This window comes from Phacochoerus africanus, chromosome 2 (genome assembly GCF_016906955.1).
Source record: "Phacochoerus africanus isolate WHEZ1 chromosome 2, ROS_Pafr_v1, whole genome shotgun sequence".
In the NCBI taxonomy this organism is placed as follows: domain Eukaryota; kingdom Metazoa; phylum Chordata; class Mammalia; order Artiodactyla; family Suidae; genus Phacochoerus; species Phacochoerus africanus.
In genome coordinates this window covers 116,800,846-116,815,409 of record NC_062545.1, presented here as the reverse complement: position 1 = coordinate 116,815,409, position 14,564 = coordinate 116,800,846, and the positions used below count along the sequence as shown (strand labels likewise).

General features: G+C 37.1%; 1 protein-coding gene across 4 annotated transcripts in view; it reads left to right on the top strand.

The window, feature by feature from the left end:
- Positions 1–14,564, top strand: part of TCF12 (transcription factor 12) — a 368,763-nt gene that overhangs the window by 254,419 nt on the left and 99,780 nt on the right. For all 4 annotated transcript variants that reach the window (XM_047766266.1, XM_047766268.1, XM_047766267.1 and 1 more), the window contains one exon: positions 387–451. In XM_047766266.1, coding sequence (XP_047622222.1) covers positions 387–451 — 65 coding nt within the window. The remainder of the gene's footprint in view (positions 1–386; positions 452–14,564) is intronic.

Genomic DNA, 14,564 nt, shown 5'->3' with positions numbered 1-14,564 from the left:
TAAATTTATTAAACACAAATAGTAAATGTATATTGTTTGAGTACGTGAATATACACTAAAACATTCAAAATATACATGGGAATCATATACCAGTTTTATGACAATGGTTACCTTGGAGTCTGGGGTGAGATGTGAGCTCTATCTATACTGTTTTAATTTCTGAGGAGAAGGAAACAGGAGAAAGTGTTCAATCTGAAGCAAACATGGGAAAACATTGTTCTCACTTGTGGGTATGTGGATCATACTGTTGGCTATATATTGTCCATTCTTTTGAATATTTTTTCATTGTTTCACATGACTGGACATGATAGTAATGGTCTAGAAGTTGAATTGATTGTGTCAGTAAATGAGGATTTTTGTATAAAGATTTTTTCTTTGTCTTATAGGAAAAACATCAGAGAGAGGCTCATTTTCCCTGTACAGCAGAGATACTGGATTACCAGGCTGTCAAGTAAGTTTAATAAATACAGAAACAATGAGGTAATATCTTTATTTACATGTTAAAAACTTAAGAGAGGAGGTAGAAATTTATCCAATATGTTTCACCATTACTTGTGCATTTAACTTGTGGCTAACTGTGGTTTTTAGTAATTAAGCATAATTTTTTTCTTCTGCTCCTCTGCTTAAAATAGTTTCCCTTCCACAATTCATGAGTCTTTCTCTATCACCAAAGAATTTCATAATTGGAGGTAAAGTAGTTCTATCTTCTTACCCTCTTCCAAAATGCTTATTTCTGAAAAAGGGTTTTGTTTATTTCCTCATTTAAAAAAACAAAACAAACAAACAAAAAACAGTGTTGATGTTCCCACTGTGATGCAGTGAGGTAAGAATACAACTCTAGTGGCTTGGGTTGCTGCAGAGGTGCAGGTTCAACCCTTGGTCCAGCACAGTGGGTTAGCTGTGCTGTAGGTAGGCCAAAGCTGTGGCTCAGATTCAGTCCTTGGCTTGGGAATTTCTATATGCTGCTGATGCAGCCATTAAAAATAATTAATTAAAGAATAAAAAGAACAGTTGCTGATATAGTATATAAAGAACATAAAAAATTGCTCTCTGTGACTTGACTATCCTATGTTAAGCTTACCAACGTTGGAAGTATTTTCATTTTAATCTGTACCAAACTCTGGCCCAGCTGCTTGCCACTTGAAAATCACTATCCAAGGGGCAGGTGTTGGTAGAAAGGAAAGTTACTTTTAATTAAAAAATGGGCAGTCTTGGGAGAAGGCAGACTCGTGTACGCCCACACCAACTCTAAAGATTCTACTTGGCCATGACAGTATTTGAAGGGAGAGAGAGCAAAGTCATCTCAGTCGTTGCAATAGAGTTTCAGAGTCGTTGCCATCCCCCACTGTTTCAGGCTTGTTGGCTTCTTATCATCTTTCTTTAGATGCTATCTTGTTCACACCGTTTGTTCACACACTTTGTTCGTGAGATTGCGGAAGGGTAAGTTAGGGGAGAGGTCTGATCATCAATTACTTACTTATTCTTCATTTCTTCTTTGATCTGTAGAAAGCACCAGTAGGTTAGGCAAGGTATTGCGTGATCAAAAAATTTGAAAAGTGTGCTTGGACCAAAGATAAATAGAGCACAGGGGTACCTGATTTAAGGTTAGTTACAATATAGCTTTGCCAACGTGATAAGACAAAAGGAATTTCCTGCTGAGGGCACTTTCTTGCAAAGAGCTGCATACAGATCTATATCCAAACAATTTTTTGAGCTTCTTATGGTTCTTTGACTTGGAAAGTTTCTTTCAACTCTTCTGTATTCCTTACTTCTTATTATTAGCATGTTGCATTTCTACTGGTGACTACTTTCTCTGCTTCTTTCCCATATCTGTACATTGAGAATCCTGCAGTTCTTTCACCTGCAGATTCCCATCAGAATCAAAACAAAAAGCATACAGAGGAAAGGGAGACTATATTAAATTAATTTTCTGCTGTCTGCATGCCTTTCGTGAGACCTACCCTAACTTTACACATGTGCATTTAACTGTCATATTAACAATAATACTTCTTTTAATACCTATCCCATAATTGTGCCTCTCAGTGTCAGAAGACCTAGGTTCAAATCCCATGTCTAAGTTTACTGACCTATGGTCGTAAAAGTCATTTAACCTTGAATCCCATCTTTACAATGATTTCCTCATTTGAAAAATAGAATTAACAGTTTTTCACCACATAGTTTGTAAGTCTCTGAAAGCTAAACTGCATGTACTTGTGAAATGATTTACAAAATAGATGCGCATTTTAAAATGTTTTTAATTCATATACCTCCAAAAAATATTCTAAATAAAAAATATTCTAAATTAAAAAAAAAATTGGCCACGCCCATGACATACAGAAGTTCCTAGGCCAGAGGAACAACCTGAGCTACAGCAGCAACCTGAGCCACTGAGGTGACAAATCCAGATCCTTAATCCACTGTGCCATGGAAGAACTCCATTAATATCATTCTTAAGAGACCAAAAAGATTGAGTACCACTGGTCTAATGTTAACAATACTGCTAAACTTGAGAAGAAAGCTATTGTAAGCTCTTTGAAACTACACCTACAGCTATTAAATTATTCTTAATGTTTATATTCACCTACATTTATTATACTCCCTTAGTAAGAGTACTGCTATTTAGTTAGAATCAGTGGTAAGCTCTGTTTATATAATTCTCCAGTTTTGAAAAGATGAATCCTCACAGTTTTTGCCAAGGATTAATATTTAACCAGATTTAAGTCTCATATCAAAAATATTTATTTTAAACCTAGATGCATAGCAGTATAATAACAATTGCTATGATTTACTGAACACTAAGCCAGACATTGAATTAAACATGATCACATTTAATCCTTCTAGCAACACCCATTTTGTAGGTTAGAAAATGAGTGTTCTCCAGAGGTATTCAGTAATTTGCTCAAGACTGTATGTCTAGCAAGTGGTTAACCAGCTAAATGGCTAATGCTTGATGTTTTTAACTATGATATAATTATACAGTAGCGTAAGTCTCCCTCCTCCCTCCCATTTTAATTTGTTTGGTTGAGGAGGGACTAGAGAATTTATATTCTAACAAGTGCCCCAGGTGATTTTAATTCACGTGGACTGAGAATTATGCTTTCAGAAACCCAATTGCTCTGTATACTCCAAATATAAGCACATATGGAGTATTGAAAAAGAAGAAACTGGAGTTCCCATCATGGCTTAGCATGTTAAGGATCCGACACAGTCTCCATGAGGATGTGGGTTGAGTCTCTGGCCTCACTCAGTAGGTTAAGGATCCAGCATTGACGCAAGCTACAGTATAGGTCATAGATGCGTCTTAGATTTGGTGTTGCCATAGCTGTGGCATAGGCCTCAGCTGTAGCACCAACACAACCCCTAGTCTGGGAATTTGCATGTGCCTCAGATGTGGCCATAAAAAGAAAAAAGAAGCAGAAACTGTGTAAGATCACAGTTTAAAAATTGTTTATCACATGCTAGAGAGATCCAGCAGACCTATACAAAAGAGAATAAGGTTAGGAGACTATGAAATATAAAATAACAATATTGCTATACCAAGATTTATAGGTATTCAAATGAGAGAAAGATTTGTGGGGTTTTTTTTGGGGGGGTTGTCTTTTTGTCTTTTAAGGGCTGCACCTGAGGCTAGGAAACTAATTAGAGCTGTAGCCAGTGGCTCTCGTCACAGCCACTGCAATGCCAGATCTGAGCCATGTCTGCGACCTACACGACAGCTCTGGCAACGCTGGATCCTTAACCCACTGAGCAAGGGTAGGGATCAAACCCGCAATCTCATGGTTCCTAGTCAGATTTGTTTCCGCTGCGCCACGATGGGAACTCCAAAGAAAGATTTGTTTTTAAAAAATTCACAGAAGCAATGCATGAGCTCCAAAAAGGAAGTCCAAAATTCAACACAGAGGAGAGAAGATTATACTGCAGCAAGGATAAATAGCATCATAGAAGACCAGAGATCTCTTAAAATAAGTAAAAGGATTCCTTACTATGAAAGGAAAAATGGCTTGCTATTTATTTTTGTTACTTAGCTCTGACTGCTGCAATTGCTAGGAGAAATTATGTATCACACCAGCTGATTTGAGGCCTAAGTAGTAAACTCAAGAAATTCAAGAGTTTAAAAAGATGTATCACTCCCACTCAAAGAAAAACCTGTATTCTAAATAGTACTTATTATAATAGGCCAGAATAAGAAAAAATACACTGAAACAGTTAATATTTTGTGTTACCTATTCACAAGTAACATGACAATCTTAACCATACAATAATAGAAGGAAATATAAATAGTGACTACAAAATTACACCCAAAAACCACTTTGAAACCATTTTTCTTTAATAACCCCCCCAAAAGAACATTAACTCTGCTATTAATGTACATAAAATGCTGCTGACATACTGCAAAATTCAAGCTAATTTAATAATGCCTGATGGGCCTGACTTCATGTTAAGATGATGTAATAATATATTGCTAAATGAGTCTCCTCATATTACCTTCACAGCAGTCATATAACGGATGAGCCATTAAAAGGAAACTGGTGTAGCAGTATTACTGGAAACATTGATAGATCATTCTGCAATTGAATTTTTTTTTGACTGATCACAGAGCATAGAAGCCAACGTCTTTATTAGCAGTAGGTATAATACTTTAAAACTGCCACCATGAAGTGAACTATCCTTTTATGATTATGATAGTTTCTCATTGATACTCTTAAACAAGTATTTATTCAAGTAGTTTATGTAAGTTTTTCTCCAAATGTTCAAACCTGGAAGAGCCAGGGTCTTTTTTTTTTCCCGAAGAGATTTAATTTTCATTAGAGTTAAAATATAATACCCTTGAAAAAAATGACAGCTTTAAAAACTCAGTTAACAGTTATTTAAAAATTTACCCATACCATTTGCTTCCTTACCATCTTCCTTTTTTCATTAATCTTATTTTATTATTATCAAATGTCTATATATAATAAGTCACTACATAAGGAAGATAAAACAATAATAAATGTGTATAAACCTAATAACAGCATCAAAATAAGTGAAGCAAAAACTGGTATGATTAAAGAGAGTGATAAATTCACAGTCATAGTTGAAGATTTAAATACCTCTCTTAGCAGTTAACAGAATAACTAGATGGAAACTTAGTGAAGACATAGAGCTAAATGAACCATGTAAACTGCCTTGACCTAATTGATACTTAACAAAATTCTATTCCCCACAACTGATGAATATAAATTCCTTTCAAGGGTACATGTTATACTCAACAGGATTAAACCCTGTTCCAATCTTTAAATCATTGTCAATAAATTGAAAAGGTTTATAATGATACAAAGTATTTTTTCTGACCACAAAAGAATTAAATTAGAAGTCAGTTAAGATATCTAGAAAAACACCTAATATTTGGAAATGAAACAGCCAATGTCTATATAACCTAAGGTTTTGAAAAAAAAATTAGAAGGAAATTTAGGAAGTTTTTCTAACTAAATTGCAATGAGATATAGTGAAATGTGTTGGTGCAGCTAAAGCAATGCCTTGGGAAAAATGTATAGCTCTAAACACCTGTATTCAAAAAAAGGTCTGTAGTGCATTACCTGAGGTTCTGTCGTATGAAGCTAGAAAAGGAATCACAAAAGTATAAGGGAGAAGGCAATACAAATAAAAGCAGAAATCCGTGTAATATCACAAAAATAATAGAAAAAACTAACAAAGCCAAAATTTGGAAAGACCTGTAAAATTAATAACTCCTAGCTAGACTGATTTAAAACAAAGGCGAAGAAGGAAGGAAAAGAAAGAACACCAGTTAACAATATCTGAAATGGAAGAGAGTTATCACTGTAAACCATACTGTATTAAAAGAATAGGAGTGCCCTGGTAGCCTAGTGGTTAAGGATCAGCATTGCCACTGCTCAGGTCATTGCTATGGTTCAGGTTTGATCCCTGGTCCAGAAACTTCCACATGCCATAGGCATGCCCTCCAAAAAACCCAAAACAATAAGAGCAACAAAAAGAATAATAAGGAAGTTTGGGGAGCAACCTAATTGAATAAATTTGACAACTTAGGTAAAATAAGCAAATTTCTTGAAAATTACCAAAAAGGGACCAGATAAAACAGAAAGTCTGAATAGCTCTACTTCTGTAATTGCAAGTAAATTCATATCAAAACTTTCACAAAGAAAGATTGGGGGTCATAGAGTTTCATTGGTGAATTCTTTCAAATGCTTACAGGAAAAAATAATACCAGTCTTGCACAAACTGTTTTAGAAAATGGAGATGAAGGGACCACTTTGCAGATTATTTTATAAGGTTAACAACACTGTGACACTCAAAATGCACATGTAGGAGTTCCCGTCGTGGCGCAGTGGTTAACAAATCCGACTAGGAACCATGAGGTTGCATTTTCGATCCCTGCCCTTGCTCAGTGGGTTAACGATCCAGCATTGCCGTGAGCTGTGGTGTAGGTTGCAGACGTGGCTCGGATCTTGCGTTGCTATGGCTCTGGTGTAGGCTGGCGGCTACAGCTCTGATTCGACCCCTAGCCTGGGAACCTCCATGTGCCGCTGGAGCGGCCCAAGAAATGGCAAAAAGACAAAAAAAAAAAAAAAAAGCACATGTAGTTTATACCAGAAATGAAAATTTGTCTTAATTGTTTAAAATCAACCAGTGTAGGGAGTTCTCGTCATGGCGCAGCAGAAACTAATCCAGCTAGGAACCATGAAGTTTCAGATTCAATCCCTGGCCTCACTCAGTGGGTTAAGGATCTGGCATTGCCGGGAGCTGAGGTTGCAGACGGGGCTTGGATCCTCCATTGCTGTTGCAGTGGCATAGGCTGGCGGCTCTTGGGTTCCAACTCGACCCCTAGCTGGAAACCTCCATATGCAATGGGTGCAACTCTAAAAAGTAAAAAAGTTTCCATTGTGGCATAGTGGAAACGAATCCGACTAGGAACCACGAGGTTGCAGGTTCGATCCCTGACCTCGCTCAATAGGTTAAGGATCAGGTGTTGTAATGAGCTGTGGTGTAGGTCACAGATGTGGCTCGGATCCTGCAATGCTGTGGCCGGTGGCTATAGTTCCAATTCGACCCCTATCCTGGGAACCTCCATATGCTGTGGATACAGCCCTAAAAAGATAAATAAATAAATAAATAAATAAATAAATAAATAAATAAATGGTAAAAAAAGAAATAAAAATCAACCAGTGTAATTTAACACACTAACAGAATTAAGGGTAAAAACTATAGAATCTTTTCCATAAATGTAGAGACAGGGTTCAACAAACTAATCATAGAAAGCAGCTTCCTCAGTTTGATAAAGGTTTAAGTGGAAGACTAATATTAGGAGCAAGGTAAGAATTTCCACCCTTGTTACTTGAATTTTATGTTCTAGCCATTGTAAATAAGGCAAAGAAAAAAAAATCCGTAAATGTTGGAAAGAATAAATTCAGTTGAATTGACAGATATATTTGAGAAATCCCAAGTAGTTACCAAGAAAACTTCTAGAACTAAGTACTTTGAGCTGTGTCACAGGTTATATAGCCAATCTAAAAAAAATCAATTCTATTTCTGTACACTAGGAATGAACAATTAGAAAATGAAATCAGCAAAACAGTATTGCTTATAATCACATCAAGAAGTATAAAATACTGAGGGATAAATTTTATAAAAGATTATAAGACTTCGGAGTTCCCGTCGTGACGCAGTGGTTAACGAATCCGACTAGGAACCATGAGGTTGCGGGTTCGGTCCCTGCCCTTGCTCAGTGGGTTAACGATCTGGCGTTGCCGTGAGCTGTGGTGTAGGTTGCAGACGCGGCTCGGATCCTGCGTTGCTGTGGCTCTGGCGTAGGCGGGTGGCTACAGCTCTGATTCAACCCCTAGCCTGGGAACCTCCATATGCCGTGGGAGCGGCCCAAGAAATAGCAACAACAACAACAACAAAAGACAAAAGACAAAAAAAAAAGATTATAAGACTTCAATGAAAACTATAAAATGTTTCTGTTGAAATCAAAGATCTAAATAAATAGATATATCATCATGAATTGGAAGACTCAGTATCATTTAAATGCTGTTTCCACTGGGATATAGATTTAATGCAATCCCAGTCAAAATTCCTGCAGTTTTATAAATATTGACAGAATTATTTAAAAGTTGGTGTGAAAAGGCATAGGATTAGGAAGAGCCAAAAGACTCTTGGGAAAGAAGAGGAAGAACTTAGTTTACTGACTTCCTGTAGGAGTTTCCTGGTGGCTTAGGTTAAGGACCTGGCATTGTCACTGCTGTGATGCAGGTTTCATCCTTGGCCTGGGAACTTTCATATGCCATGAGTATGCCCCCCGCCCAAAAAAAAAGAAGACCCTTCTGATAGAGCAGTGCTAATCAAGACAGTGTAGTTTTCATGTAAAGCCTGAAAAATAGATCATGGAACAGAGTAGAGTCCAGAAAGGGACCAACACCTATATGGCAAATGATGTCTGAGAAGAGCACCCCACCATTCAGTAAGAAAAGAAACATCTCTTTTTAACATATGGTACCAGAACAACTATCTATAAGTATTTTTTTAAAAAAGAACTTCAGATTCTTACCTTATGTCACAAATGTATTTGAGATGGATCAAGAACTTAAATATGAACTAAAATATTAACGTGACTAGAGAAAAAATAGATTAATATCTTTACCACTTCGAGGTAAACAATAATTTTTTTAGGGAAGATACAAAAAGCATAGAACATGAAAAAAATTGATAAATTGAAATTAATTGAAATTTAAAACTTGTGTTCATTTCCAAGCACCATCCAGAAAAGGAAAAGAGAAGGCACAGAACGGGAGAAGATATTAGCAACACATATATCGGGACAGGCAACTTAAGTGTTCGCTATATAATGAACCGTGATAACTCAGTAATAAGAAAGAAGCAACTCTTTTTTTTTTTTTTAATTGGCAAAACACTTGAGCATACATGTCGCAAAAGAAGATATACAAATGGCCTCAACGTATAAAAAGTACTCCACATTATTAACTATTAGGCACATGAAAATTAAAACCACAGTGACATGACAGTACACACCTATAAGAATAGCTAATTAAAAAACAAATTAAAATTGCTAGTTGGGCTCTAAGATGCACAGTGATTTTAGAAAACTGGTAGTTTCTTATGAAGTTAAATATGCATCTACCCAATGACTCAGCAGTTTTACTGTCAGATGTTTATCTACAAGAAATGAAATGAAAACATTGTACACGAAAAGCTTTCATTGGAAATGTTCATAGCAACTTTATTCATTATAGCCAAAAAAAGTGGAAACAGTACAAATGTTGATCAGTGGGAGAGTGGATAAATGACCTATGTTATATTCATACGTTGAATGCTTTGGTGATTTGAACCTAATCATTTAAGGAGTTAGTGGACTAGTCCCCCTCTTATAATTCTAGACACCTTTCAGGATTTTCCCAGTTAGTAGTCTTCATTCAATACTGGGTCTGGCCTTCACTGACAAGTATATAAACTAGCTAATACAATTAGAAAAACCAGGTGGATGACTTTGAAACACTGTAAATCTCTGAGGATCTTTAGTTACTTTGGGAAAATATTTGACTACACCTCATAGTTCATTTTTGCTCTAGAGAATATAATAAATTTAAGGTTTAGCCTCTGAATCTGCAGAAAGTTTAATTTTAAAGGGATACGTTCTGACATATCCAAAAGAATGGGGAGTGTTTCAGAGAAAAGAGAAAGTTTGGCAGGAGAAATCTTACCTTAAAATCTTACTTTGCAGGGAAGCAATTTCAGTCCTCTGATAACATTGGGAAGCCTCAAAATACCAATTAAAATAAGTATTCACTCAGTTCTCAAAATTTTTGAGCCATTGTAGTCAAATTCAGTTTTAAGGAAATTAAGTTTAAGGATTTCAAATGTTCTCCATAATGGCCACTGATTTTCTAAATTGCTTTTGGTCAGATTGGTCCATTTAATTAAAAATGCAGCTGAGGAAGTTTTTTAAACATAAAATCAACTGGAGTCCCTATAAGGAGGAGCACCATCAAAATTTTTGGATAATTGGATCCCATTTCTCAGAAGGCTTTCTCTGGAGTAAAAGAGTAATTTTCAAATTGTCCAAATAGCTCAATTCAAACAACTTGCAACTCAAACAGCCAGCAAGTTTATGTTAGCCAGTTCTAAGGAAACAGCTTGGTCCTGGAGGAGCCATGCCTAAGATTTTTCAACCAGTTTCCAGAGAACAGTCCCTATTCCATTAGGATCGGCTGATGACTGAACTGAAGCAATTTCAGTAAAGCAGTCCCTGTTCCAGAAGGAATGGATGGATGACTTCTCAGCCAGCTTTAGTTGAAACAGTCTTCTCAAAATCAGACTAAAATGCCAAACAAGTACTTGCATACAGAGCATGGCCTTAACCAAAAAAACAAGACCTTAGCCTGGAGCCCTTCGAACAGGAAGAGGGTAAGAGCTTGGATCCAGGAGAAAGACATACCTTCAAACCTCAGAGTTGGCAAGAAAAGCAGTGAGCACAGTGGGATTAATTGTGGGTACCACACCTATTTGCTCACTAACCCTAGAGTCTTTGAGGTCTTCTCTGGTCCCCTTGTGGGCCATCAAAATATTGACCTAAAACAGACTGTCAGATATTTCTCTAGCGCAGATGGGTTTACTTGGGATTGACAGAGAATTACACTTCTAGGTCTGCAACCATGGCAAGCCACATGCAATTCCCCTACAACAAGGGAAGGAGAATGCTTTTATAGAAGAAGAGGAAATAGAGAGGACTAGAGTAATAAACAGGAGCCTATGGCTTTTCATTGGCTGAGTCCTTGCCAGAAAAGAAGAGTCTTCTCCCTGTTGGGATCTCCTATTCTAATGGAATGTGAGAGCTCTCCCTTCTGGTCCCTCAGCTCTATTTAATTGAAGTTTCCATTAAGGAAGTGATGTGCTTTAAGAATAGGTGATGTCAGAACTGGAGTTCCCATTGTATCTCAGCAGTAATGGAATCTCACTAGTATCCATGAGGACGAGGTTTTGATCCCTGGCCTTGCTCTGTGGGTTGGAGATCTGGCATTGCAGTAAACTGTGGTTTATGTCCCAGAAGTGGCTCAGATCCCATGTTGCTGTGGCTGTGGTATAGGCTGGCAGCTGCAGCTCTGATTCAACCTATAGCCTGGGGCCTGGCCTTAAAAAGACCAAAAAAAAAAAAAAAGATTTCACAAGTCGAGTCATTCCTCATAGTAACAGCAGCTTTTCAGGAGTAGATTTGTTGGTGATGGAGAATTGTTGGAATTAGTAATGTTAAGAAGACTTAAAACTGGCTGTTGGATCAAATTTTGAAGCTCTCTAAGAGATGATTCACTCATGAAGTAACATGTGAAAAGGGCTTGCACAGTGGCTGGCACACAGTAGGCATTCAAAAAATGTTTGAATTTGAATCTTGTGATCCAAGAAGGAGCACACTGGCAAGGGTAATAAGCCATCAGCTGCCTTCAGGGTAAGCTGGGCTTTGCGAGTTGTTTGGAGCAGAGGTAAAATAAATTGTTTTGTGGGAGGAATGTCTCATTTTGAAGTATGAGCAGTAGGCAGTTTTAATTTCCTGCTTCTGTTAGAAGTCCAGAGAGAGTTAGATTATGCAGAGGTAACTTGGCACGGGAAAAAGTCATTGTTTTTTTTGCTTTCTGTTCCTTTTGTAAAACTTGCTAATTATATTTTTCTACTCAGTGCTGTTTGGGAATATTTTTTCAAAAAGTAAGTTTATTCTTTTGTAGACTTATTTCAGGAGAAAGTAGTCTGTTCAATAATGGCTAGAGATTAGACACTCTCCTGGAAAAAAAAGGTGAAAAAAGAGGTGACCACAGATTGAGTATTATATGATAAGGGATTGATGTCAGTTTGGGAGGTGTAACAGGAGCTGAGAGATGGAAACAAATGAAGCAAGAGCTGCAGAATGCTAACAGTTGTTGAAGCTAGATAATGTATATAAAAAAAAGTTTCATTATACTGTTTTTTTCCAATTTTGCTTGCATTTGAAAATTCCCAAAATAAAGTTTAATTTTTATTTTTAAAATTTTTTTATTGTTGATTTACAGTGTTGTATCAATTAATACTGCACAGCAAAGTGACCCAGTTATACATTTGTATACATTCTTTTTCTCACATTATCCTCCATCACGAGTGATTAGATAGAGTTCCCTGTGCTGTACAGCAGGATTTGGAAGTTTAATTTTTTAATTTTTTTTTTTTTTTTTGCTTTTTAGGGCTGCACTTGTAGCATATGGAGGTTCCCAGGCTAGGGATCAAATCGGAGCTACAATTGCCAGCCTATGCCACAGCCACAGCAACGCAGGATCCAAGCCGAGTCTGCGACCTACACCACAGCTCACGGCAATGCCAGATCCTTAACCCACTGAGCGAGGCCGCGGATCAACCTGCAACCTCATGGTTCCTTGTCAGATTCATTTCCATTGTGCCACGACGGGAACTCCTGGAAGTTTAATTTTTAAAAATATGTCCAGTGTAGAATGTTTCAATTCAAAAAGTATTACATGCCTAACTATAGGCCTGTTGTTGGTTCTTTTGGGTTTTGTGTTACTCTTAATTGTATTCTTGAAAATGCAACCAGTGGGGAGGAGGAGGTACTCACTCACTAGATGTGAAAGCTAGCATTAAAGGGAAAGGGAGTGGCTTCAAAGTATTAGAACTCTGCCGAAAATCTTAGAACTACATAATACCATTTCCACAGAAGCAAAAGAGAAATGACATTTCCTTATTTCCTGTTCTTCTAATGTTGGTTAGCACCTCGCATAGGTGGTTCCTTTGTATTCACAAAAGAAAAGACTCAAAGGAATACTCATACCTTTGCAGAAAGAGTTTCACAGGGCCCTGCTTATCAAAGAAGTTTCTACATTCAGACAGAAAGACTGCTCACTTTGGAGAAGACATGCTTTAAGAGTATGCTCACTAATAAAATTCATGAGGGAGTTCCTGTCATGGCTCAGTGATTAACGAATCCGACTAGGAACTACGAGGTTGCAGGTTCGGTCCCTGCCCTTGCTCAGTGGGTTAAGGATCTGGCGTTGCTCTGAGCTGTGGTGTAGCTTGCAGATGTGGCTTGGATCCTGCGTTGTTGTGGCTGTGGTGTAAGCCGGTGGCTACAGCTCCGATTCGACCCCTAGCCTGGGAACCTCCATATGCCACAGGAGCGGCCCTAGAAAAGACAAAAAATAATAATAATAATAAACTTCATGAAAGTCTGCCTTCAAGATATCACTGTGGGATTTTTTTCCTTCTTTTTGGCCACACCCATAACATGCAGAAATTCCCAGGCAAGGGATCAAACCAGGGCCACACAGGAGCCCACCCATCCACTGCAGTGACAACACCAGATCCTTAACCCACTGCACCACCAGGGGAACTCCCCTATAGCATTTTTGAAAATGGGGGTTCTCTTTATGGGAGTCTATAAAATCCTAAAAGAAAATCATTCCTATTTCATGTTTGTAATTATTAAAATACTGGATATATTAAAATGACCTTTATTTTAGCTGGTTCTTTTCGTAGTTCTTCTATTTGCAGGAGGTCTTTCTTTATTGATTTACAACCCAGATCTTCCTCCTTTGTTAGCTTTCCATTGGCTGATGCAGGATTCAGGAGGAAAAGTTAAAGAAATAAAATTAGTGAAAATGAAATATTAAGATGGTAGAATTTCCCTCTGTACTGATGATTGAGAAACTGAAACGGCTAAGATTACCATGTTTTTGTAATTTAATAGTACATAGATAGTTTCTTTTTTCTCTTTTTAAACCAGAAAGATTGGGCTGATTGTGTTGGCAGGATGCATTTGATGAATGACTGTCATTATCTTCTCAAACCTGTATGACACTTTAAATATAGAAAATGATAATTAAATTTTCAAGAGACCATGTTGAGATGATAAGATTTGGGACTTGTAAAAAAAATGAGCATAACAGTTGGCTAGTGGTGGCTGGTGTGTTTTTATTGACCCAGGAAAGAAATAGAAGCATCTCATGTTTTCTTTTACTTTATTTCCCTGTAAATCCCCTCACGTGCCACTCCCTCCCCCCACAATTAATATATTGTCCAAAATGTTGGTAATGACTCAGAACTATTCAGGTTGCACAAAGCATTTAATGAAATCTTGTCTTAGACAAAACACTAGAGAGGATCATAATTAATGTCTCATTTTCTGCCAGTTGCTATTGATTACTCATTCAAGATCCCTTTGTTCTCAGAATGATAACAACTGTAGTTTGCATCCCTATCTAATGAGATTCTCAGGATAGAATTCTTTAACAACTTGCTGATAATTGCTAACATATCCCTGGAATTTCAATGTAAATGAATTTGCATAATAATAACAATTATTTCACAAATGTCGGTGTTTTCCATATTCAAGATTTATTACAGTGTGTTTTTAAATCATTTGTAGAAAGTTAACAGAAGACTGATACATTAATAAAGACCAGCATTTATATTTTGCCCTGAGTTCCTCTTCACCCTCTGAGATTTTGATTTTAATTGTGACTTGGGGTCAGAAGCTTCTTTATCACATTTCATTTCCCTGT